General features: G+C 34.3%; 1 protein-coding gene across 2 annotated transcripts in view; it reads left to right on the top strand.

The window, feature by feature from the left end:
- The window catches only part of LOC144255885 (1-phosphatidylinositol 3-phosphate 5-kinase-like), a 30,338-nt gene extending 8,092 nt beyond the window's left edge, over nt 1-22,246 (top strand). For both annotated transcript variants that reach the window (XM_077800928.1, XM_077800927.1), the window contains 7 exons: nt 6,363-6,570; nt 8,484-8,567; nt 16,179-16,323; nt 18,607-18,764; nt 19,905-20,016; nt 21,382-21,529; nt 22,068-22,246. In XM_077800928.1, coding sequence (XP_077657054.1) covers nt 6,363-6,570; nt 8,484-8,567; nt 16,179-16,323; nt 18,607-18,764; nt 19,905-20,016; nt 21,382-21,529; nt 22,068-22,246 — 1,034 coding nt within the window. The remainder of the gene's footprint in view (nt 1-6,362; nt 6,571-8,483; nt 8,568-16,178; nt 16,324-18,606; nt 18,765-19,904; nt 20,017-21,381; nt 21,530-22,067) is intronic.
- Nucleotides 22,247-25,665: the final 3,419 nt, after the last annotated feature.

Genomic DNA, 25,665 nt, shown 5'->3' with positions numbered 1-25,665 from the left:
TAAATACCTTTTCAGAGCTACCATTACCCTTAGGATAAAATCTATCTCATACGGTTAGGATTGATTTCTTTCCTTTTTATTGAGGCACTTAACCACTGAGCTAGATCCCTGGTCTTTTTTTTTTTAATTTTGAAAGAGGGACTTGCTGAATTGCTGAGGCTGGCCTTGAACTTGTGATCATCCTGCCTCAGCCTCCTGTGTCACTGGGATTTTAGGTGTGTGTTCCATGCCTGGCTGGCATTTTAGTCTCTTAGGACTACCATAACAAAGTACAGGTTGAGTGGCTTAGAACAATAGAAATTTATTGTCTTACAGTTCTGGAGGCCAGAAGCACCATAATAGAGGTTAAGGAATCAATGTATGGATTTTACCAGTTGATGAATATGTCTATATCAATTATATATTCTAGAACTGATGAAATAACCACAAAATGGGCTTTGGGGATCCACTAAACTCACTGTCACATGTACCTGAGCTAAAACTCCCATCAGTTGCCATGCCTCCCTAAGCCTCTGCTGTGACTGGTGAACAACAGTGATGTTTGAGTCCTTGGAATTAGTTTCAGTTTAGAGTTAGTACTGGTAATCCCTGAAAAAGTTGACTGTTTCCTTGCTTTAATTGTATAGTCACAGTATTCAAAGGCCATAAATCCCTTTGGCCCCTGATACCTGAGGATCCAGTTATCTATCCCAATTGCATTTGGTTTTCTGGTTCAGTGGTAGCAGTAATTTCTTATCTAAAAAGAAAAGCAATAGCAGCCAGAGCCCTTCAGGGATTCTGAGTCTCCCCTCACAAATTTATGTTTCATGGTTGTGCTGAAAGGTATATCTTTCAGGGATAAGGGAGCAGGTTTTATATGGCAAATCCACTCTATTTTATGTGTGTGACCAAGTATGATTTATTATGGGCAAATCATAGAAAAAGGTTACTAATATCCATAGATAAATTCCTTAAGTCATATGTAAAGAGAGACTGTTATTAAAAGTTTACTTTAGTTTTCTGTCAAATCAAACACTACTATCACTTACAACTAGATTTTTTATGCTTTCCAAGTATTAGCACAATTAGCATTACTTTATAAATAATCAAATTATAACTAGGTCCCAGTGGTTTTGTCTACATCCCAATTATTCAAGTTATCAGGAAGAAAATCTTTTGTTTACTTTAGCTTTTAGTTCCTGGTGATAGCTCCAAATACAACAAGTATGAGAAGCTTCTGCTTCCATATTACGAGTACCTTGACCAAATAAACCCAGTAGCTGTTGAACAATGAATTGAGCTGTACTGAATTCCTCTGCAGGTTTGGCTACGTTAGCCAAACCAGTACATACCAATCCCTGTTTCATAATTGGCATCAGGAAAAAAAAAACCCAAATACCTGTTTTTGTTGATTGTAGAGGTACAAGGTCTAGGGTACTCCTCTGGTGATGTCTTTCTTGCTAGCAGAGCCCAAAGGTCATGCAGAGCATCACATAATAAGAGAGAGGGAGTGTGGTTATGTATGTGCAAAATTGACTCATTCCTGTTTCCTAAGCTCATGTATTCCTTGCTCTGTAGTATATTAGGGAAGTTCAGGCATTTTATCTTCATTTTTAATATAAGCCACCTTTTAAAGATTAATATTTTTTAGCCAGTCAACTAAATAGACTTAAGAGCTTCTTTTAACTTCTCAAGCTGCAAGATTAAATATGGAATCTCTATTTAATGGACCCATATCAGTAAATTCAACTTGGGCCAATTTTCTATCCACTCTTATCCTATACCCTCAATAGCCATCTCACACATTCCTTGGGTTTTTGTCTATATTAATTGGAATAGTCATTTGGTTCTTCGGGTATACCACATACATCCTCATTGGTCTTACTTTGTACCTTACCTTTAAGACCTGACAGGACTTGACTATGGGATGGAGGTACTAGGAATAGATCTTGAGGGGAATTAGAAGTGTCTTGCAAGGCACCTAACTCGAGGGAGGGCATTGCAAATTCCTGAAGCAAAGCAGAGTTAATTTCGGATGACTTGGAAAGGCTACTTCCGACAGGAGGTTCAGATTTGGGGGTTTAATATCCTTAGCTTCTTTTGGCTTTTCCCATATATCTTCATTCTAATTTTCAGGATCCCATTTCTTCCTAATCAGTGTCCTCACTTTACTAGCAGACATACTGCAAGATTGGTAATTGAAGTTATGGGTTTGGTATTTTTTTTAAACAACTGAAATTTGTTCTCCCATTTCTGCATTTCTGGGGGCCAAAAGCTTGGAATCAAAGTGTTGGCAGTCTTACTTCCTTCTGGAGGCTCCAAGGGAGAATTCATCCAGGCTTCTCTCCTATTTTCCGGTGGTTGCTGGTAGTTCTTCATGTTCTTTGGCTTGTGAACAGAACCATCACTCCTGTCTCTGTCTTTGTTGTTATGTGTATTAATTCAGCCACTTGTATTTTGAGAATTGGTTAGATATTCAGCAATCTTAGCACTGAGGCCATAGGAGATAAGGGATTCTTTCAGGGAAGACAGAAACTTTTAATTAGTTCAGTTCTTGAACTGGGAATTTGAATCCTGAGGTTATTCTTTTATTTCTCTACTTTGTGTAGTGCAATTAGGAACAATGTTTATCTTAATAACTTATTAGTTTGACAAAAATGTTCAAAGATTAAATACATAGTAACTCATAATCTTGCTTCTTATAAGTATTTGATTAGGAGTATCCATACATAGGTGATATTTTGCATGTTTGTATTGCTAAGCACACCATAGATTATCAATATTCTCTTTGCTGTTAGAAATGAAATCATTAGTGCCTTTCAGTCCAATCAGAGAACCAGTTCTAGGAACATGAAAGCCCATTCAGGAACCTTATCCTTAAAATTCTTTTCCTTTGGAACCATTCTTTTTACCAGTTTTAGTTATGTTTGTGTGTCTGGTGACAAAAAATACCTGACAAAAACAATATGGAGGAGGGAAAGTTTATTTTGGCTCCTGGTTCCAGAAGTTTAATCCATGGTCAATTGAGTCCACTGCTCTGGGCCTGAGATGAGATGGAGCTTCATGGCAGAAGGGAGTGGTGAAGGAAAGCTGCTTAGTTCATGGTGGGGTCAGGAAGCAGAGAGGAAAGACATGAACCTAATGACCCACCTCCTTCAGCCACATACAAGTTACCTACAGATACCAGGAGGTCCATTTAAACTAGGCTAGACTGATCAGGTTACAGCTCTCACAATCCAGTCATTTCACCTTATTACTGCATTACTACAGGAGCTTTTGAGGGACATCTCATATTCAAATATAACAGTACCAAAATCTGCATTAGTGAGAATTCTTTAAAGAAACAGAATGAATGGAGTTATACACACACACTGAGCAAATGAGTGAGAGAAGTTTATCTGTATTTTAAGGAATCGGCTCAAGTGATTTAATGATTGTGAAGGGCTGGCAAGTCTGAAATTCTCAAGGAGGCTAGCAGGCTGAAAACTTCTATAGGATTTCTGCCTTGCAGTATTTCCTTTTTATTCTGGAAACTTTAGTCTTACCTCCTCAGACCTTTAACTGATTGGATGAGACTCACTACCTTATGGAGAATAATTTGCTTTACTTCAGTATTTGTAAATATTAATCATACTCCCTGCACCCCTCAACCCCAGATAACTGTTTAGATTACTTGACCAAACCCCTTGTCTAGCCAAGTTGACCCGAGATTAACCGTCACAAATGGGAATAATATATTTAGTGCACAATTGCACATTGAGACACTGAATAAATGTAGAATACCTGGAACAATGTCTGGCACATATCAAAGGATCCATGAATATTAAGCAATTATTATGGTAATAGTAAAAGTAATATCTATGCATTCATCATGCAGCATTTTAAATTATATATGTCCATCATCTCCAGTATACTGTGAGTTCTCTGGTGGCAGGACTGTGTCTCATCAGCCTTAATTTTTCCATCATATAATACACTTATATGTGTAGTGGCCTTTGCTGAGAATGCTCTAATGAAATGAAACTTTCCTGGTCAGGCTTGACTGTCTTTATTGGTTTGATAACTTTAGTTCTGAGAGCTGACTGGTTCAGGGAGATTTCCTTTAATAGTGTAAGAAACAAACCCGCTTTTGTAATGGTAAACTGTAGGTCTTTCAGGAAGGAAGTAATTTCACATCCTCACTGAAATTCTGCCTTGGTCAGTTGATGGTAATTATCCTAGTGCTTTGATTATCCTAGACTGGTGTTCACTTTGTTGTTACTGTTTTCTGGGGTCCTGATTGAAGTGGATGCAGATCTATTTTTCTTAATAGTTTTAATAGATTTTATCTTTTAAATTGTGGTGACAGAAATTAGTATATCAACAACTGACATTTTATTTTGATTAAGATACATGTATAGTTTAATAAAATTAAGTATTATATAATAGTAGTTTTAAAATAAAACAGAGGTATTATTATAGTTGGTGAAATTATGGCAAAAGCAGTACAGTGAACTTTTAGAAATCTTTTCTGTCACTTCAGATTTTTAGTAGTAGTGGTAATAAATAATCAAGGTAGAATTGTTAAATTACATGTAAAGTTAAATATAGTCTTGTGTTGCTTAATGATGGGTAAGTTCTGAGAAGTGCATCACTTAGGTGAGTTTATCTTTGTGTGAACATTATGGAATATACTTAAACCAACCTGGATGGTGCTGGTTAATAGATCCCTATGGCCCTTTTTTTTTGGTAGGGTGGATTGGGTTTTTGGGGTCTTGCAGTTGCCCAGGCTGGTTTTGAACTTCTGGCCTCAGGTGTTCCTTATATCTAGCCTTCTGAGTATCAACATAGCATTTTGAACAATTGAGAGACTGCTACTGATCCAATATGGTATACTGTTCTATGGTAAATTTTTTTTATAAGTAAAAGGTTGTTCATTCTAAAATAATGATAAAAAGTGTAGAATCATAATGACATAAGTCAGTGACATAGTCATTTATCATCATTATCAACTTTTATGTAATATATGTAATTGTATGTGCTATGCTTTTATAAGATCTACAGAGTAGTAGATTTATTTATAACAGCATCACAAATATTAGAAATGTGTTGCCCTACAACATTATGATGGCTACAATATCACCAGGTGATAAGAATTTTTCAAGGGCCAGAGCTACAGATAAGTGGTAGTATTCTTGCCTCAGAAGTGTGAGGCCCTGGGTTTGATCCGCAGTACTGCAGGTGGGGGGAACAAAATGGAGTTTTTCGGCTCCATTATTTGACAATTATTGTATTATGTGATCTTGTTAACCAAAACACTATGTGGCATATGACTATTTCACCTCCATTTTTAATACACCAAATTGTTACGGAATCACAAAACAATGTTTTAGAAAAACAAGGTAGAAATTAACACTTATTTTTGGGCAGGACTACATCCTAAAAAAAAAATAGAAGTATTAAGTAATCTTGTTTGTTCTCCCAAGTACATTTCATTTCTATTTTAACTTTTCGTTATAAGAATTTCAGCAAAGTTTATCTCAATATATCATATTGTGTTTAGGCCATTTTATTAGTTTATTTCAAAATTGTGTACCCTTCTAGAGGCCACTCTTCAGGGCTTCATAATAGAAACTTTAATTTCCTCACTTGTTGCCTAGGGAAATTGTGTTGTTTACATTTACATTGGTTTATTTACTGTATTGAATTTTTTTCTGCTTGAAATTCCTACCTTTGATAGATCCCTTATTTCATTTTTACAATTTTGAAAAGATATCTTACAAACAGAGTTTTCCAGTATTATTGGGTCAAATTTTCTTACCTTGTTATAAATATTTGAAGTAATTTGGACACTTGAATAAATTTCTTTTTTCTTTTTTTTCTTTTTAAAGTATTTTTTGTTATAGATGGACATAATATCTTCATTTTGTTTATTTATTTATTTTTTTATGTGGTGCTGAGGATTGAACCCAGTGCCTCACATGTGTGAGGCAGGTTCTCTGCCACTGAGCCATAACCCCAGCCCCTGGATAAATTTATTATAGTGATGATTCTTAAAATATTTAACAGAGCCAGCTAAAGCATTTTACTTCTTTAAAAAATTTGGGAGGCTGGGATTGTGGCTCAGTGGTAGAGGGCTCGGCTCGCATGTGCAGGACCCGGGTTTGATCCTCAGCACCACATAAAAAAATAAAGGCATTGTGTTTTATCCATCTACACCTAAAAAATAAATATTTAAAAAAATTTTTTGGGGAGTAGTCTTTTAAGACTTGAAGACATTTCCCTGTTATTAGATTATCTGTTAACCCAAGGATTTAAAATATTTTAAATAATATACTATTGCTATTTTTTACTCATTTTCCTTTTTTTTTTCTCTCTCTCTCTCTTTTTTTTTTTCCTCCCAGGAGACCTCCGAGCTTGCACCTTTTGTAGAAAAATAGCCTTAAGTTATGGTCATTCCACAGACAGTAATTCCATTGGGGAAGATTTGAATGCTCTTTCAGATTCTGCTTGTTCTGTGTCTGTACTTGATCCCAGTGAACCCCGAACACCTGTTGGGAGTAGAAAAGCCAGCCGTAACATATTCTTAGAGGATGATTTGGCCTGGCAAATGTACTGGCACTTGAATATAATTATTTAAACTTGAGAAATACTAAGTTTCTTGACTTATAAGTGCTTTCGGTTGACTTTTATTCAAATTATTTCAAATTCACCATTTTCTCCTTTCTCTTTGGTTCACCTCCAGCAGGATCATAGATGTTTATGGGTAGTGAGGTTATTGACCAATTAGAGTATAATCTCAGTAAGACGAGAGACTATATCTTTATTGTTCACTCACTGTTTTACTGTTGGCACCAAGAATAGCACATGGCATGTATATAAACTTCATGATATTTGATGAATAGGCAATAGAAGTCACTGAGATTAATAATTCCTAATGAAGTCTTTTTAGGGATAATACTAATGAGATTTGTATTTATATTTCTAAATGAAATTAGATTTTTTTTCCTTCCAAAGGTACATTTCCTGTCTTTCTGCAGGTCTAAATGGACTGGTAGTAGGGAAAGTTACTTGGAAGTTACTTAGAATTGTTTGAGTTAGTGTCCTAGGTTCATCAGTTTCTGATTGCTTTCTCTAGCTACATAATTTTCTTAAGCATAATACCAAATCTGACCATATCAAAGAACTTGGAGTTTTAACCAACATTTTTCTGATGAGATATTTTCTCAGTTACATCTTAAGGAAGTGAGGAATTTTACTGTACATTATATTTAAACAAATTAAAAAAAAAAATGAACCGATTACCACTATAGTTGAACATGTATGAATCTTAGGGACATAATATAAAATGGAAAAGATGTTTTATATAATCATACATCCACAAACCTTTCATTTATGTAAACTTCAGAAGTATACAAAATAAATCATGGTGGGAACATAGGTACTTTGGAATCAGTGATAGTGTTCTTTTTTTCTTAAATTACTTGATGAATCTTTTGATGTTTGTAGTATCATGATTCTTTATATCTTACATACCTATTATAAATTTAAAAAATTGATTCTATATTTAATAATATAGTACAAAGTATAGAAAGTCTTCAATTCTTGCTTATTTTAATTAGTAATATCTTTTAATTGTGTATGATCTGGCTATATGAGCCCTTAATTGGCAGGTACAATTTAATAAAACAAATTTCATAAAACAAACCAGGTATGATAGCTTCCTGAGAGGTGTTTGATAGATGTCAAAGGTAGAATAATAGTTTTAGACTTTGTGCTAATTATTTAATATTCATTCTCTTTTATTCATTATACCTCTTTGGTAGGCACTGTTTTTTTCCTTTTGACAGATGCAGATGCTGAAGTTCAGAAAGATTAAATAATGAATTTGGTCACACAGCTAGTAAGAGGTGGAACTTGCTCTTAGACCTAGGTTTGCTTTTTATTTTGCTATTCCAGTGGGCTGTGGGGACAGAGAGTAAAGTTTTAGAACTCATATTTCCCAAATCATTTCCATCTTATATGTGATTTGGGAAGTTATCATGTAAGTCACTGATCCAACCAATTTCATTATTTTATTGTTATTTTGTGGGGAGTGTACTTGGGATTGAACTCAGGGGCACATGGCCACTGAATCGCATCCCCAGCCCTATTTTTATATTTTATTTAGAGGCTGGGTTGTACTAAATTGCTTAGCTTCTCGCTATTGCTGAGGCTGGCTTTGAACTCACAGTCCTCCTGTCACAGCCTCCTGAGTTGCTGGGTTTACCGGCATGCACCACCGTGTTTGGCTATTGGTGTTCTTAATGTTTGGTATACTTAAAAAACTTTATCATTCTTTTGACATTTGATATGATAATCACACAGTTTTCACCTTAATCCAAGCAAGTGCAAAAGTGACCCATAATCCCCCAATTTCAGTGGAAAAGATTTAATTTGCTTTTAAATGTTAAAACATCTCATTGGAATTGGGTTTGTCTTTTACTGTTCCAAGCGATCTCAATATTTTCCTATTTTCTTTGTAGTTTGATTCATCCAGACTCCTCCAACACTGCTCTGTCAACAAGACTTGTATCTGTTCAGGAGGATGCTGGGAAATCCCCCACTTCCGAAATAGGTAAATGCTAAATGGAAACACTGTATTCTGTGTATGTTTTTTATTTCCTGTCATGGTAATAACAACAAGCATTAAAAAAGGTGATTGCTTGTTATAATCCCAGTTCTAAAAGCTGAATTAAACTATCATTTTCTTTTTGTTGGTCAGCTCTTGCTTTCATTCTTTGAGTAGCTCTTTCCAGTATTCATCAATGGCTTAAGATATTGGGACCTACACCATTCTCTGTCTTCTAGTTTAGTAAAAAGACCTGAAGGATGTGAGAGAATGATGTGAGAGAATGAAACCTTGTGGACCTTTTGTATAAGAGTGTACCAAGAAAACAGGAATGACAAGTTCCCAGCAACTAATAAGAAACAATCCTGTGAGTCTGAAGTAGATCAGTTTTACAGTTAATTGTCAGGACTTTTACTCTGAATGAGATGGGGAGAGTGTTTTTTTCTTGAATTTTTAATTGTTTTAAAAAACTTTCAAACTTGCAGAAGATTTGCAGGAATAGGAAAATAAGTATCCATATATTCATTAAGATTTACTTATTTATGTTTTTGCCTATTCTGTCATTTTACACATGCACATACATTTTTTTCCTGAACCATTTGAGAGTATGTTTCACGCATTGTTATCTTTTATTTCTTTAGTTCATCAGATTTATTTTACATGGTAATTTTAGGCTGATAACAAAATTGAGGAGAAAGTACAGAGGCCCTTTTCCATTGTTTTCCATATGCTCAACCCTTCACTACTGTGAATATCTGGGACCATGGTGGTATATTTATTATAGAACCTACACTGACACATTATCATTCAAAGTTTGTAGTTTCCATTAGAGTCTACTGGTATTGTAGGTTGTATGGATTTGGACAAATGCAAAATAACATGTATCTACCATTGTAGTATACAGAGTAGTAGTTTCACTGCCTTAAAAATCTGCTGTGTTTTGTCTGTTCATCCCTCCCTCTAACCCATGATAATCATTAATTTTTTAATTGTCTCTGTAGTTTTCCTTTTTACCAGAATTATATTCACTGAATGTATGTAGATTTTTAAGATTGGCTTCTTTCACTTGGTAATGGGCATTAAAGTTTTCACTTTATCTTTTATGACTTGATATTTTTAGTGCAGAATAATGTTCCATTGTCCAGTTGTACAGTATCTGTTTACCTACTGAAGGGCATCTTGATTGCTTCCAAGTTTTAGCAATTGAAAGAGTAAGATTACTATAAATACCTGTGTACAAGTAATTTTCACTTTATTCAGATAAATACCAAGGAGCATGATTGCTTGATCATTTGGTAAGAACATGATTAATTTTTGTAAGATATTTTCGAACTGTTCTTCAAAGTGTCTATATCATTTTTCATTCCTACCAGCAAGAGTTTCTCTTGCTCCACATGATACCAGCATTGGTGTTTCCAGTATTTTGGATTTGGGCCAATGTTATAGATGTATATTGGTATCTCATTATTGTTTTAATTTGCCATTTCTTAATGACATACGATGTTGAACATCTTTTTTATCTGCCTTGTGGTTTGTATATCTTCTTTGGTGAGATGTCAAAATCTTTTGCCCATCTGTAATCAGTTTGTTTATTTTCTCATCATTGAGTTTTAAAAACTTTTGTTTTATTTTTTTTTAAATACAGCAAAAAACTTTATTGTTTTTTAATTCTCATTGTTAATTAAAAAAATTTTTTTTGGCATTACTCACATTGAACATTGACTCCTGAGGTGCCTTGCTGCTGAGTTATAACATCAGCCCCCATGCCCACTGTTTTTCCATTCTTTATTTTGAGACAGTCTCACTAACGTGTGTCCTCCTGCCTCAGCCTCCTGTGTTGGTGGAATTAGAGGCATGTACTACCACACCTAGCATATTGTTGTCTTTTAGATAATAGTCCTTTATCAGATGTGTCTTTTGCAAATATTCTCTCCCAGTGTATGGCTTGTCTTTTCATTTTCTTGACATTGTCTTTTGCAGAGCAGAAGAATTTAATGAAGTCCAGATGATCAATTATTTCTTTCATGCACTGTGACCTGAGTGTCATATTTTTAAACTCATTACCATATCCAGGATCATCTAGATTTTCTGTTATGTTATTTTCTAGGAGTTTTGCCTTTTACAATTATGTCTATGATCCATTTTGAGTTAATTTGTGAAGGGTATCAGTTCTTTTCTAGATTTATTTATTTTTTAATATGTGGATGGACAGTTGAGTTTTCAGATTGGAAACTTATTTGGAAAGATTAATTGCTCCTTTGTATTACTTTTATTCCTTTGTCAAAGGTCAGTTGACAATTTATGTGAGTCTATTCCTGGGCTCTTTTATGTTTTGTTGACGTATTTGGCTATTCTTTTACCAATACCATTGCCTTGATTATTGTGACTTTATAGTAAATCTTAAAGTCAGGTTGTATCAGTTCCCCAACTTTTTCTCCTTTTATAGTGTGTTGACTATTTGGGATGTTTTGCTGCCTCTTATATTCTTTAGAGTTACTTTTTTGATGTCTACAAAGTAATTTGCTGGTTTTTGATTGGTATTGCAATGAATCAGATCAAGTTTGGAGAAACTTGACATCTTGACAATATTGAGTTTTCCTATTCATGAAATATCTATTTATTCTTTATTTTATTCATGTGTTGTAGTTTTCCTCATTTAGATCTCATACAAGTTTTGTTAAACATTCTTGCACTGTTAATTCCAACATTTGTGCCGTACCCAATTTATTCTTATATTTGTTCTATATCTCCAAACTGTTTTTTTTCCTTTTAGTATGCCTTCTGGGTTGGTAACTAGACATGATATAGTAGGTGAAAGAAACTGCAGTAAATAGGCCTTTCTTTAGTCATGTAATGATAAGGCATGGATGAGGGGAAGTATCTTCAGACTCCTTTGGTTAAGTCTCAGTTTTTTGGTGAGCCTGTGCCATGGGACTATAAACTTTTTAAGTACTTCCCTATCCCTCTGTCCTTGTCCCCACTCCTTTGCCCTCCTTAGGTGGGACAGGATGGTTGGAAGAGGCTAGAGTTGTGTATTTCTCTTCCCCTACATGGTTGGTTTAGAGGGGGCTGGTATTGGGTATTTCTCTTCCCCTGGGGAGGGGGGAGTGTTTAGCTCTGCTATTTTACTAGGTTAGGCTCTAATAAAATAGTTTCTTCTCGGGGAAGGCCTTATTAAAAAGATCTGGCATATTCAAAATTATATTTTTTTCCTCCCTGGGTGGGGAGCTGGAGGGCCTTTTTCTTTGACATTCACCACTAGGACCTGGTAGCACTCCTGAAAATGAAACTCACAAATACATGCCCCACTCCCCAATACTTGGCCCATCTAGAGTTTTCAGGCATATTCACACTGAGCTATCTGTAATTTGTCAATTATAGTTCAGGTTTTTCTACCTAAAATGAGTTGTTTTTCAGGGAGGTTTCTACTTGTGAGTTTCTGCTCCAGTAAATTGTTATTCTTTGTACACACCTGTCTCATTCTTATGATTGAAGTAGCAGTTTGTCCTGTGATCTCATTTGTCTGACAGATCTATGAAGAATTGCTGACTTTTCGGTTTTTTTAGCTTTTTGGTTGTTGGGACAGAGTAAAAATTTCTAAGATTCTTACATGTCAGGCCAGAAACAGGAAGTCTTATTTTTTACTTATTAATATTTAAGTGTGTTCCCTTAGAACAAAAAATTAAGGTCCCTTACATAATCATGTATAAATTCTGGAAATTATAATGGTAAGAAATTTCTGTCATCTGATGTGTTGTATGTATTCTGTTTTTATCAATGTTCCTAATAATGATCTTTGCATACATTTTGAGTATAGACATAATGACATTTGCTAGTCAATTGAATGTAGGCCACAACAGGAAGAGAATTCAAAGATGACTCAGGTTTTTGACTTGAGCAATTGCAATCACCATTAATTGAGATGGAGGAAGACAGGGAGTAACAGTTTGATTTTATTTATTTATTTTGGTACTGGGGATTGAACCCAGGGGTACTTTACCACTGAGCTATATTCCTAGCCCTTTTTATTTTGAGACATGGTCTCACTAAATTGCTGAGGCTGACCTTGGACTTGTGATCTTTCTGCCTTAGCCTCTGGAGTTGCTGGGATTATAGGCATATGCAGTTCTGACTAACAGGTGTCAAGCTGAATTAGACACCTTCTAGAGATCCAAGGAAGATGTCAAATAGACAGTTGGATATATGAGTCCAGAATTTAGGGAAGAGGTACAGGCTGGAAATATAAACTTGGGTGTCATTATTATGTGAATGGTATTTAAGGTTATAAACCTGGATGGGGATCGTCAGCAGAGTGAGTGTGAAAAGAGGAGATAGGACCAAGGACTGAGATTGGGGAAGTGAAGAGGACCCAATAAAGAAGGAGATGGAGAGGCCAACCAGGCCAGGTGTGTTTGCCTTACTAGACAAGTGAAGAAAGGTTTTCATGGAATTAAAATGCTGAAATGTTAAGTAAGATGAGTTAAAGCATACTAGGTAATTTCAGTGGGTTGGTTGGGGTTTAAAATAGGATGGAGGAATAATTGGAAATGGGAGTTTTGCTATAAAGAGAAGGAAGGAAATACAGCAGAGGGATGTGGAAAGTTTTTAAAAAATAAGATAAATTGTAGTATTCCTGTGGGCATGTACTCAAAGAGATAGCTGTGTTTACAGTATATCTTCATGTGTTTTCAAGTAATTCTAAGATTGATGAAGGTCTTTAGGAGAGATGTAATTTATTCAATGAATGGCAGCCCTTATGCTTATAATTTTCATCAGCATTCTTGCCACTAGCATATTCATTAGCGCTTTTGACAACAAAATTAACCAATTTGCTTTTTTCTTACTGCCACTGTAATAGCATAAATGGAGGATGGTTAGAACATTAGACAAAGCAGAATGCATGAACTAATGCTCCAACTGGAAAAGAGATTTTAATTGAGTAAGACATAGTGGCAATCTTTGAACTGAAAGAATATGCCAAGAAATGAATAGCTGATTATTTTTAAAAATATTGCTTAAAGGTTATTTGATATATTAATCATTAATAGTGACTTTCTGCTAAATCTCTGAATAATTTCTTAAATTATTTAAAAATATTTTTAAATCTTTATATTGGAAAGAAGATGATTTTCATTTGAGACCTAGTTTCTTTTTTTGGTTGGGGGGGGGCGGGTTCCAGGAATTGTACTCAGGGGCACTGAACCACTAAGTCACATTCCCAGCCCTATTTTTTGTATTTTATTTGGAGACAGGGTCTACACTGAGTTGTTTAGCACCTCACTTTTTTCTGAGGCTGGCTTTGAACTCATGATCCTCCTGTCTCAGCCTCCTGAGCTGCTGGGATTACAGGAGTGTGCCACTGTACCCGGCTGAAACCTAATTTTGAATGGCAGCCCTCATGCTTATTAACTGAGTTGCCCTAAAATTAACTAAAGCTCTAATTCTGGCTTTCATTATCTATAACATGGAACTATAAATACCTACTCTACAGAATACAGTGAGGATTAAATAAGGTATGTGTGTGTGTGTGTTTTGCCCTAATGAATGGGTTACATAGTATCTAACACAGAGATGCTTCTGCCTTTTATCCTTTGTTTGGAAGCTAAAATTTGGTTTCATTTTTCCTAGGTAGAAGCAAAGTAAATTTTTAGCTACATATTTTTTTTTTAAAAATAGCTTGCTTGATGCTGTTGATAATACACTTACAAATCATTTAAGTAAATCATGTATAAGTACTTTTGTCATCAGAAGAAACAAATATTCACTGGTTTTTTTAACTGATGAAATGAAAATTTAATAATAACTGGGGACAATATTTTAAATGTAGGTCTGCTAATAAGAAAAGAGGAATTCTTTTTTTGAACATAATATTTCACTTAGTTGGGGTTCAGAATTGGTGTTCCTTGAGCTATACAAAAACAGGATGGATTTGACCTCTGAACTATAGTTTTTTCCTTCCTGATTTGTAATATTATTTCTATGTTTATTTACCATTTTTTATATTTCTCTATAAAACCCCCTAATTTTTAATATTTTTAACAAGTGTTTATATCTACTTCCTTTGAAATATTACTGATATATAACTGTATAATTATTTTTCTGTAATATTTCCATAATTACTTTCTACTTTCTTTTAAACTTACTTCTAAATGATTTTAGACTCACATAGAAATTGCACAGATAGTACAATTTCTGAGTATCTTTCACCTAGTTTTTCCCAATAATGACATTGTACATAATCATCATAACTACTTTTAAAAGTGCCTTTGAGAGCTTATCCTTGACTAAAGAACAGTCCTCCACTATTGGAGAAGGTCATCCTCTTCAATTGAGCACACGGTGGGGAGGACATACAAGAAGTGGTGAGCGAGTAAGGGGGCACCCACCTAGGCAGCCAAATCAGCTGAATCAGCTCTAGCAATCAATGGGTTAATAGATGTCACATCTGGATTGTCCTCACACCCATAAATGAGATGGCATCAAACTAAAAAGCTTCTTCACAGCAAAGGAAACAATCAAGAGCATGAAGAGGGAGCGTATAGAATGGGAGAAAATCTTTATCACCTGCACCTCAGGGTGTTAATTTCCAGGATATACAAAGAATTCAAAAAAACTTAATACCAAAAAATCAAATAACCCAATTAATAAATGGGCAAAAAACTGAATAGACATTTCACAGAAGAAGAAATATGAATGGTCAACAAATATATGAAAAAAATGTTTAACATCTCTAGCACATTAAAACTACACTGAGAATACAGTAAACTCTAGGAAGAATGGCAGTTATCAAGAATTCAAGTAACAATGAATGTTGACAAGGGTGTGGGAAAAGGATATACTCCCACATTGATGGTGGAACTGCAAATTGGTGCACACACTCTGGAAAGCAATGTGAAGATTCCTCAGAAATTGAACCATCATTTGACCCAGTTATTTCACTCCTTGGTTTATACCCATAGGACTTAAAATCAGCATACTATAGTGACGCAGCTACATTAATGTTTATAGAAGCACAGTTCACAATAGCTAAGTTATGGAGCCGACCTATGTGCTTTTCAACAGATGAATAGATAAAGAAAATATGATACATGTACATAATGGAATATTACTCAGCCATAAAGAAGAATGACTTTATGACATTTGCCAGTAAATGGATTCATCTGGTCACTATCATGCTAATTGAAATAACCTATTCCCCAAAACCAAAGTTCTTTGATATGTGGATGATAAGCCACAACAAGGAGAGAGTAGGGGAAGAATAGAATTTCATTGGATTAGACAAAGGGGAATGAAGGATAGGAAAAAGAAAGACAGTGGAATGAATCTGACATAACTTTATTATATACGTATATGACCATACCACAGTGAATCTCACATTATGTACATCCATAAGAATGGGGTCCTAATTAGAACAAGATATATTCCATGCTTGTATAATTATATCAATATAAATTCTACTGTCTTGTATACATAACTAAAAAGAATCAATAAAAAAATGAAATTGCCCATAACATTGGCAAGTAAGCATTTATTTAAATATGAATGTTTACTGTATTCTATTTATAGATGAATTTACAACTGCTATTTTACTTTTTGTTTGTTTGTTTGTTTCCAGATCAGCCAGCATTACTAACCTGTCATTGGATCGATCTGGTTCTCCTATGGTACCTTCATATGAGACATCTGTCAGTCCCCAGGCTAACCGAACATATGTTAGGACAGAGACCACTGAGGATGAACGCAAAATTCTTCTGGTACTAGTACACTGTCTTTGACCCATTGCTAGTTTTGATCATAAGGATGTCTATTTCATTGATTTTTTTTTAAAGAAACATAAATTAAATAGCATATCAGTTAAACAGAAATGATTAGCTTAACTTTTTACTCAGATCACCTGAGAAACTGGTCAGTATTCTTTCTCTACTTATTGCATTAATATTTTTTTTACCCCTTTCTTCTGGCAAGATCAGAATTCAGTTTCCTACATAATATAAGAGAGCTTAACTCTTAGGTTAAGCTTGCTGTTTAAAATTTGAAGCATTATTTTTTAACGATTTTTTTATAGAGAGAATTTTTTTTAATATTTATTTTTCAGTTTTCTGTGGACACAACATCTTTTCTTTTTATGTGGTGCTGAGGATTGAACCCAGCGCCCTGCACATGCCAGGTGAGCACGTTACCGCTTGAGCCACATCCCCAGCCCCCTGAAACAAGTTTCTTATACACATGGAGAAGCCTTTGAGACAGTTTATTCAGTTTATGTGAGATAATATTTAGTTTCTTCCATTTGCTTATATATAAAATCATGTGTTCAATCCACAGAGTGATTCAAAGAAATGAAAGATATGGCTTCTATCCTCAACTTTTAATTCAGGAGGTAGAAATCAAATCAATAGAAATGTTTTTAATGGTAAAATAAATACATATATGTCTTAATACTAAAAAGCGTCACGAATGATATAAAATTTAAAAAATTGATCATTAATTAGGGTGTCAGAAAAGGTATTGAGCTCTATGTTTTGAAGGACAAAATGGATTTGGATAAGTAGTAAAGAAAGTGAATCTTATATATAGATGTAAGGAAAGGTATAGAGATAAGAATAAGCATGGCATTTCCATGGAATAAAGTAGGATTTATTAATTGGGAGAAAATTTAAGTTGGAGAGTGTGGGCATTGAGAGTGCAGTTATTTGGGACTACCCAGTGAAAGGCAATGAATTTGGTCACTCAAGTTTAGATTTGAACCTGTAGTTGCTGAGCAATGGATAAAGTTTTTTTTTTTTTAAAGATTTATCTAGCAGTTGGGTGGTGCTGAAAAGGGTGGAATGAATATGGTGGCATAAAGGCTACCAGGAATAGTTACCTTAGATTATTGTGATTTGCCTGTTGTCACATCTTCTACCGTTATCCAGTTTCCAAAAAAGAAGAATATATTTTGTACTTAACTAGGAGATGGATAATATGTGCCATTGATCCAAAAATATAGTACTTGGCATCATTGATTTTTAACAGAAAAGTCATGCTTGGAATTAGTTCAAGTTGTTCCTCATGTATGCATCATTTATATTAAATCATATAAATTAGTTGCTCTAAATTGGTGAGGCCAATTTGGAAAGCAGTATGGAGATCCCTGGGAAAGCTGGGAATGGATCCACCATTTGACCCAGCTATTGCCCTTCTCGGACTATTCCCTGAGGATCTTAAAAGAGTGTACTATAGGGATACTGCCACATCAATGATCATAGCGGCACAACTCACAATAGCTAGACTGTGGAACCAACCTAGATGCCTTTCAATAGATGAATGGTTAAAAAAAATATGGCATCTATACACAATGGAGTATTACGCAGCACTAAAAAATGACAAAATCATAGAATTTGCAGGGAAATGGATGGCATTAGAGCAGACTATGCTAAGTGAAGCTAGCCAATCCTTAAAAAACAAATGCCAAATGTCTTCTTTGATATAAAGAGAGCAACTAAGAACAGAACAGGGAGGAAGAGTATGAGGAAAAGATTAATATTAATCAAAGACGAGTGGGGGGAGAGAAAGGGGGAGAGAAGGGAAAGCATATGGAAATGGTAGGAGACCCTCAATGTTATACAAAATTACATATAAAAGGTTGTGAGGGGAAAGGGGGAGGGAAACGAGAGAGAATTGAACAACACAGAGGAGGTAGAGAGGGAAGATGGGAGGGGAGGGGAGGGGGGATACTAGGGAATAGGAAAGGTAGCAGAATACAACAGTCACTAATATGCCATTATGTAGAAGTGTGAGTGTGTAACCAATGTGATTCTGCAATTTGTATTTGGGGTAAAAATGGGAGTTCATAACCCAATTGAGTCAAATGTATGAAAGATGATGTATCATGAGATTTGTAGTGTTTTGAACAACCAATAAAAAAAAGAATCTTTAAAAAAAGTTGCTCTAAAGAAATGCAAATCAAAGTTCCTTTTATGAATGTGAAAATCACAGGAAAGCATCTGTACAGGTAAATAGCATTCTTATGAGTAACACTTGCTCTCAATGTATTGCAGGACAGTGTTCAGTTAAAGGACCTGTGGAAAAAAATCTGCCATCACAGTAGTGGAATGGAGTTTCAGGATCACCAGTACTGGCTGAGAACCCATCCCAATTGCATTGTAGGAAAGGAATTGATTAACTGGCTAATCCGAAATGGTCATATTGCTACCAGGTATTGTGATCTTAAGAAAGAGGTTTTGATATTATTTGTTAATTTATTTTAAATGAGGACACATATTTGAAGATATAGGGATAACATTTCTTTGTAGATTCCCTTTTTTTAATGTATTTGATGGTTTGGGGGAACTAATTAGTCAACCTTCCTTCCATCTGGTTTTCACCAGTAGAAAATAGTTGGAAGGAGCCAAATATGGGGGGGTCAAAGTTTATCTTACTAGAAGTAGAAGCATGTGGTAATTCCTCAAACTTAGAACTCTTTAGTAAAGCAAGATTGGAGAACGTAGCTAGATTCTAAAGTTAAAAGATTCTTCTGTTACTGTTCTCCAATCTAGACATTATAACCTGTGTTGAGAATTGGATTTATAAGCCATGTCTGGAGGATCAAAAATCAAAAGAATAACAGAAAGGGCCTAAAACCTTTCAAACTAACAAACATATTCCCGTAGGTTTTACAACTTGCTCAGATGAGCTGCTTCGCTTCTTATGAGAAGAAACAAATGTTTAAATAAGTAAAGAGAGAAATAACTTTAAACAGGGAAGAACTGGATTCCAATTTTTTTGCTATATCTCTTTAGTTTTGTGCCTTTAGTAAAATTATTCAATCTTTTTATGACTTGAGCCCTTTAGTTCCAACATGGGAGAAATATTTTGGTCCTGTGAATGAACTTTGGGAAAGAAATAAATGTTGATTAAGTGTTTTATAAACTGAAATGCCCCATAATAAAATGTTTCTTTCATACACAGATAAACACATACATATATTTTATATCTATATCTGTAATATTTACTGTTTTTTCATCAAGACTGTAAGTTCTTTGTAGGAGGCATGCTGTTTTTAGCATGTTTTTACTCTTCCATTATGGAGAGGGGTGTGTGCATGCATTGAGTATTTCCTGTAATTAAAATAAGGTTTTTAGGACTGCCTTACCATAGGTTCTCATCCTTTACTATGGTATCTAGAGGAATTTTTTAATTTGCATCCAGTCTCCCCAGTCTCTTGTTTTATTCCTTTTCTGTCCAAGGATAATTTGAAATTCGAACTCTGAACTGGAAAAAAAAAGATTATGTCTTATACTATAAAATTATTCTGACTGACTTTTAAAATATTTCATGTTTCTTGCTCTTAATTCAGGGCACAAGCTATAGCAATTGGACAAGCAATGGTTGATGGACGTTGGCTGGATTGTGTTAGTCATCATGACCAGCTTTTCAGGGATGAGTATGCACTCTACAGACCACTGCAGGTAATCTTCATTTTTTACTCCTAATGAGAATGTAACAAGCTTGTTTTGAAGTCTTTCTTCATCAGTGAGAATAAAAAGTAATTGAATTAACCAAAGAAACTTTTTTTTCTAATAGATTTTCCTTGCTGTTTGAGGAAAGTTACAACTTTTTTTTTTTGTATTGAGCTATACCACTAGTCCCAATGCTGTTTTCTCCTTTTTAAATATTTTTTTTAATTTTTATTTTATTTTATTTTTTTTAAGTTTTTTTTTTTTTTTTTTTTTTTAGAGAGAGAGAGAGAGAGAGAGAGAGAGAGAGAGAGAGAGAATGAATTAATATTTATTTTCCATTTCTCGGCGGACACAACATCGTTGTTTGTATGTGGTGCTGAGGATCGAACCCGGGCCGCACGCATACCAGGCGAGCGCGCTACCGCTTGAGCCACATCCCCAGCCCAAAATATTTTTTTTTTAAAGTAAGGTAATAAAGATTGAAACCTGCTGTTAGGATTAAATACTTTATTTGGTGTGGTTTTGCTTAAACTTGGCTTAGTTTTATAGTTAACTTATAGTTTATTTGTCATTTAATAGCTTTCAGTTTTACTATTTATGTTTTTATAACTAAAAGTTGCATGTATAACAAAATGATTGAAAAATGGAAAGTAAATAGAAACAGATTTGACTCTTTAGTACTATTAAACTGTGCACTGATGATAAAATAATATCTTTTTCTAACTCAAGGGAAATGAAAATTACTTAAAGATAGAAAATTTTAAAAATATTTATATAACCATATATGTATATTTATATATATAAAGTACATACACACACTAAATATATATGTTGTGTGTGTATGTTTACTAAATAACTTTAAAAATGTTTTTTTGGGGTATTAGTGATTAAATGCATGTCTTTCCTTACCCCTGCCAGGCAAGTGTTCTACCATTGAGGCACATCCCTAGCACCTAAAATGAGAAACTCAGTAGTTAGAAATGACCCTGAAGACTTGTGTATATTTGTTAAAGTATGACAGTTATTTTTTCAGGATGTGACCCAGAGTTTGTTTAGGGTTAGACTAGATGCTGTGTAGTCTTTTCTGATAACTAAAGGATGACATAAAACCCTGTAAAATCTATATCAAAGAAATATTGTGTTTGTAACATGCTAACCTAAGACTTCTAGTTAATTAAAATTACAGTTTTAGCAATGGAATTGCCTGTATGATAATATTTTATAGCTTAGTTCTTGTTAATTTGTTTATTTTTCTAAATAAATTTACTCAGTTATGTTTATAAAAATATTGGGTACAATTTATTTCTTGTGTGATACCCCCAGCATCGTTGACATTGAGGGTCAGTTGCTTGGATCCTGTCTTGATACTTTCAGAGTACAGAATTTTCTGAGACACCTTCTCCGGACAGTGACTCCCTGAACTCTGTGGAAGGACACTCTGAGCCATCCTGGTTTAAAGACATAAAGTTTGATGACAGCGACAGAGAACAGATAGCTGAAGAAGGTGACGATAATTTGGCTAGTGAGTTTTACTTTCTAACATTTTAGTTTTTATCGATCATTATGTGTGTATGATAAAATGAGTGCATTACTTATTTCGTTGAAAAAAAAATCTGCTTTAAAATTTATGGCTTCAACCGGATGTAAACATCTAGTAGCAATCCTTGTCTTAGATACAGTATTTTCTTGAGATACTAACTTGTTAGGCAACGTATGTTTTCAGATTTTACCGTATTCTATAGTTTGCAGCAGCTTAAAAATAACTCTGAGCAAATAATATCATAGCAGATAACTTTCTCACCTCTTCCCTATGATATCAGACTTTCTTTCTGCAGAACCTCCAATATACTTACTCATTTTAAAAATTGATTTTATATTTAATTTTGTTCAAATTTTATTAAGTCTACACAGAAGTACATGAAAATACTATATCCATTTTGGTATTGCACATTGGGCTTGTATATTAAAAACATTTTTCTCCTTTCCTCTAATACCCTGATAAAACCCATTTTTACTCCCCTCCTCTCCCTATATTTCTTTCCCCTCCCCAACACTAAAAGATTCTGCCAGTCCTAGCAAGCGCACCTCAGTCAGCAGTTTCCAGTCCACAGTGGACAGTGACTCAACTGCGTCTATCAGCCTGAACGTGGAGCTGGACAACGTGAACTTCCATATCAAGAAGCCCTCCAAGTACCCACATGTGCCCCCTCACCCTGCTGACCAAAAAGGTAGGAGGTAGTCACCATCTGGAATCCAAATAGGCTGGAGAGTTGGGCTCTCATGCCAGCTTGTCCTTCTGGCTACCTCTGTTCCAGTATGGCTGAGGGGATTTGATGTGGGTGTTGTTTCACCCTTTCTCATTTTCCCCACACCTCCTCCCTACATCGTTTTGGTTGGTTCTTTTTGTTTCTTGTTTTCTCCCTCAGTATCACCATGCCCAGTTTAAAGCTTGTAGTCTTTTAAAAGGACCTACATCTGACTGCTTTTCCCATAATGTGCAACTTCCAAGGTGGCATTTCTTTGCATTTATAACATGGATGTTCTGCTCTATTCTTTTCTCTTTGTTTAACATTTTAAAGCCTATTCACCTATGCTATTTTATGATAACATATTTATTTAAACCTGTTCAGATGATTGAATTAAATTGGGGGAAATTATTCACACATTTAAAACATCTTTCTACTGGAGTTTAAAAGGCCTATTATACATATAGTATATTTACTAAAAAATTCTTCTCTAATAAAAAGTGAATTAATTTGTTATTTTTAGTTATGTTGATATTAGTCTACTTATATAATAATAATAATAATAATAATAATAATAGCCATATCCAAATTGCATTTGATGTAAAAGGAAAAATTAGATAAATCATTTTTAAAATCTAAGATAGCAGTACATAAAAAATAAAATGCCTTTAAAAAAATGGATGGTGAGATTTACAATATTGGATATAATCAAAACCAATTTAAATTATAGCCCTAACATGGCATTATGTAAAAGTACATAAATGAAAAAAAAAATGAATGATTAAATGAATAATTATGGGAGTTTATTATGTCATAATAACTGAAAAGTCATTATTATAAAGTATTTTATTGTATGATTTTACCTGAAGTTTGAATTTTAAGCATTTAGTTTTCTCAGGTCAGATTGTCTCTGAACTTAGATCTGGACTGCTTTCTTAATTCTTTGTTCCTCTCTGTTTTGAGCTTAAAAAAATGTAACAAATGGGAAGATTTTGAACTTAAATATCTTTATTAAAATAATTTGAAAGAAATTTACATTTCTAAACCAAATTTATCTTAATTGTCAATGTAAGTTATTATCAAGATGTGGTAGAATGTCTTTAAGAGTTAAAATAATAAGCTGTATTTTATTTAAAAATAAGAAATTTAGAGAGTGTGGGATAGGAGAAGATTTGACTAGCAAGGAACATAAGTAAGGTATACATCTTTATGGAAACCCTCAAAACAGAAATTGGATGAATGATGGAGAAAATATGGGTGTGCATGAAAGGACAGTGAAGCAGACATGACACTTTTGTGAGAATTAACTGTCACCTGGAGGATATTGTGATGCTTTTGAGTATTAATTTACAGATGTGGATCAGAGGCAGAGTATACCATGACAGAGGACATCTGTTCTGGACATATGTATTGGCAGTTTCATTTCACTAAAAGCAGAATATAAAATACATTTGTGACTTGCTGATGCTTTTATCTCTTGGAAAGTTAAGAAAGTTTTGAAAATCTTGAAGAAAGTGATCTATCATCATAGAATTCATAATGGCAAGGGGCACACTACTGAGCACAGTCACACGTGTATTTTAGGAAACCTAACTTCAGAGTGTTGAGAGGGGAATGGATCAGGAGGTTCCAATAATGCCTTTTTTTACAGCACAACCTCACATTTTTCAGGGAGAATAAAAAGGGAAGCACCTGAAGTTGAAAAAGCCATCATACTCCTCTGAAACTTCTTTGATCTCAAACCTTTAAAAAAGTTGTGAGTGGCAATGTTCTTATGATAATGAATCTAAAAGAGGGACCAGCACTCTTAAGGAAAATGACAGGATAGCAGGAGTCTAGATGGCACTAAAGATTGAGATATTACTAAAGGTTGGAGAAAAGGCCAAGGATATCTGAGAAAAGATAGTGCCATAGCAAGAAAGAAAAATTAGAATGGTTATTTAGGGAAGTCAGTATAATATTGAAAGAAACTTTTCTTTTTCTCTGTCAAGATTTATCTTGTCAGGAAAGAACACAAGGTTAAGGGGAAAGCAAAGCCCAAGAGAGAGAAGAGATAGAAAATGTCCTGCTATTTTCAGTGAGTCTGTTGCCAGGTTTAGGCAGACCACATGCAAGATTGTTGAAAGAATTTGGGTCTGAGGTCATGGAGCCAGAGATGATTATTTTGTAAGAATTGTGTAAGGTAATACAGAATCTAGATGACTATTGATAGATGAGTTACATTTTTTAAGATGGTTTCTTGATGTGGTATTGGGAGTTGGAAAAATTGTAGGAAAATTTAGTGAATTGGGTGTACTGTAATATTTAGAAAAGGATTGTGGTAAAGGGCAGCTGCATTGGTTTACTAAAATAAGACATTTTGAAAACAATCCCATTTTCATCTTATGTTAATATGAGGTCATTAGATAAGGAGAATATCATATATACGATTTTATATGATGTTAGGCATTTGGTGGTTCTCAAAAACATTTTAGACAACAATGAATTTTGCACTAGAAATCTGTTAAAGAGGGAGTTGAAGGAGGTGATCATATTTATTATTTAAAGTACCGGTTTTGGAGCTTTTCAAAAATTGTAAATTGACAAATTATAATTGTATGTGTTTATGGGGTACAGAGAGATGTTAATAACATGTATACAATGTAAGTCAAGTTAATTAACATATTCATCAACTCATTTATTTATCATTTTTTGTGGTGTGAACTCTTGAAATTTATTATCTTCTCAATTTTGAAATGATCCATACACTGTTATTATATTATAGTTATTATAGTCATCATTCTGTGTAATATATCTCAAAAAATTATTCCCCTGGCTAACTGAAACTTTATATTCTTTAACCACTATCTTCTTTACACCCTAGAATTTCATATTCACCATTGTACTATGGAATTTTTGTACGAGAAACACACAAATAGCATGGTGTGTTTAGGAATGTAGGAGCTCAGCAGTGCCACAATTAATATTAGCATACTAATTTATAGCTTATTTTAATGGTCGGACAAAATGTTAAAAGGGCAATTAATAATTTGATAGCAGCAGGAAAGGGATGATCCTAAATTATACTGTAGGGCTTTGTCAATTTGTATTTACTGTTGTTCAGTACTTATTTTAAGTTTACACTATGATGGGATTGCAGAAGTGTGCCTCTGTGTCCTTCTTTTCTTGCTATTTTTTAAAATACTAAGAATCATTCTTTTTCCATTTACTTTATGAAGTTGAAATGTGATAAAAATATTTTGTTCTTTGTTGTTAAAATTATCCTATCAGAAAGTAAAGATTCCTAAAGTGAGCTGGTAATGGTAGTGCATACTTGTAATCTCACCTACTGGGAAGGCTGACACAGGAAAATCTCAAGTTTGAGGCCAGCCTGGGCAACTTAGTGAGACTCTGTATTAAAACAAAATAAAAA

The sequence above is a fragment of the Urocitellus parryii genome, chromosome 7 (genome assembly GCF_045843805.1).
Source record: "Urocitellus parryii isolate mUroPar1 chromosome 7, mUroPar1.hap1, whole genome shotgun sequence".
In the NCBI taxonomy this organism is placed as follows: domain Eukaryota; kingdom Metazoa; phylum Chordata; class Mammalia; order Rodentia; family Sciuridae; genus Urocitellus; species Urocitellus parryii.
This window is presented reverse-complemented; position numbering and strand designations above follow the sequence as displayed.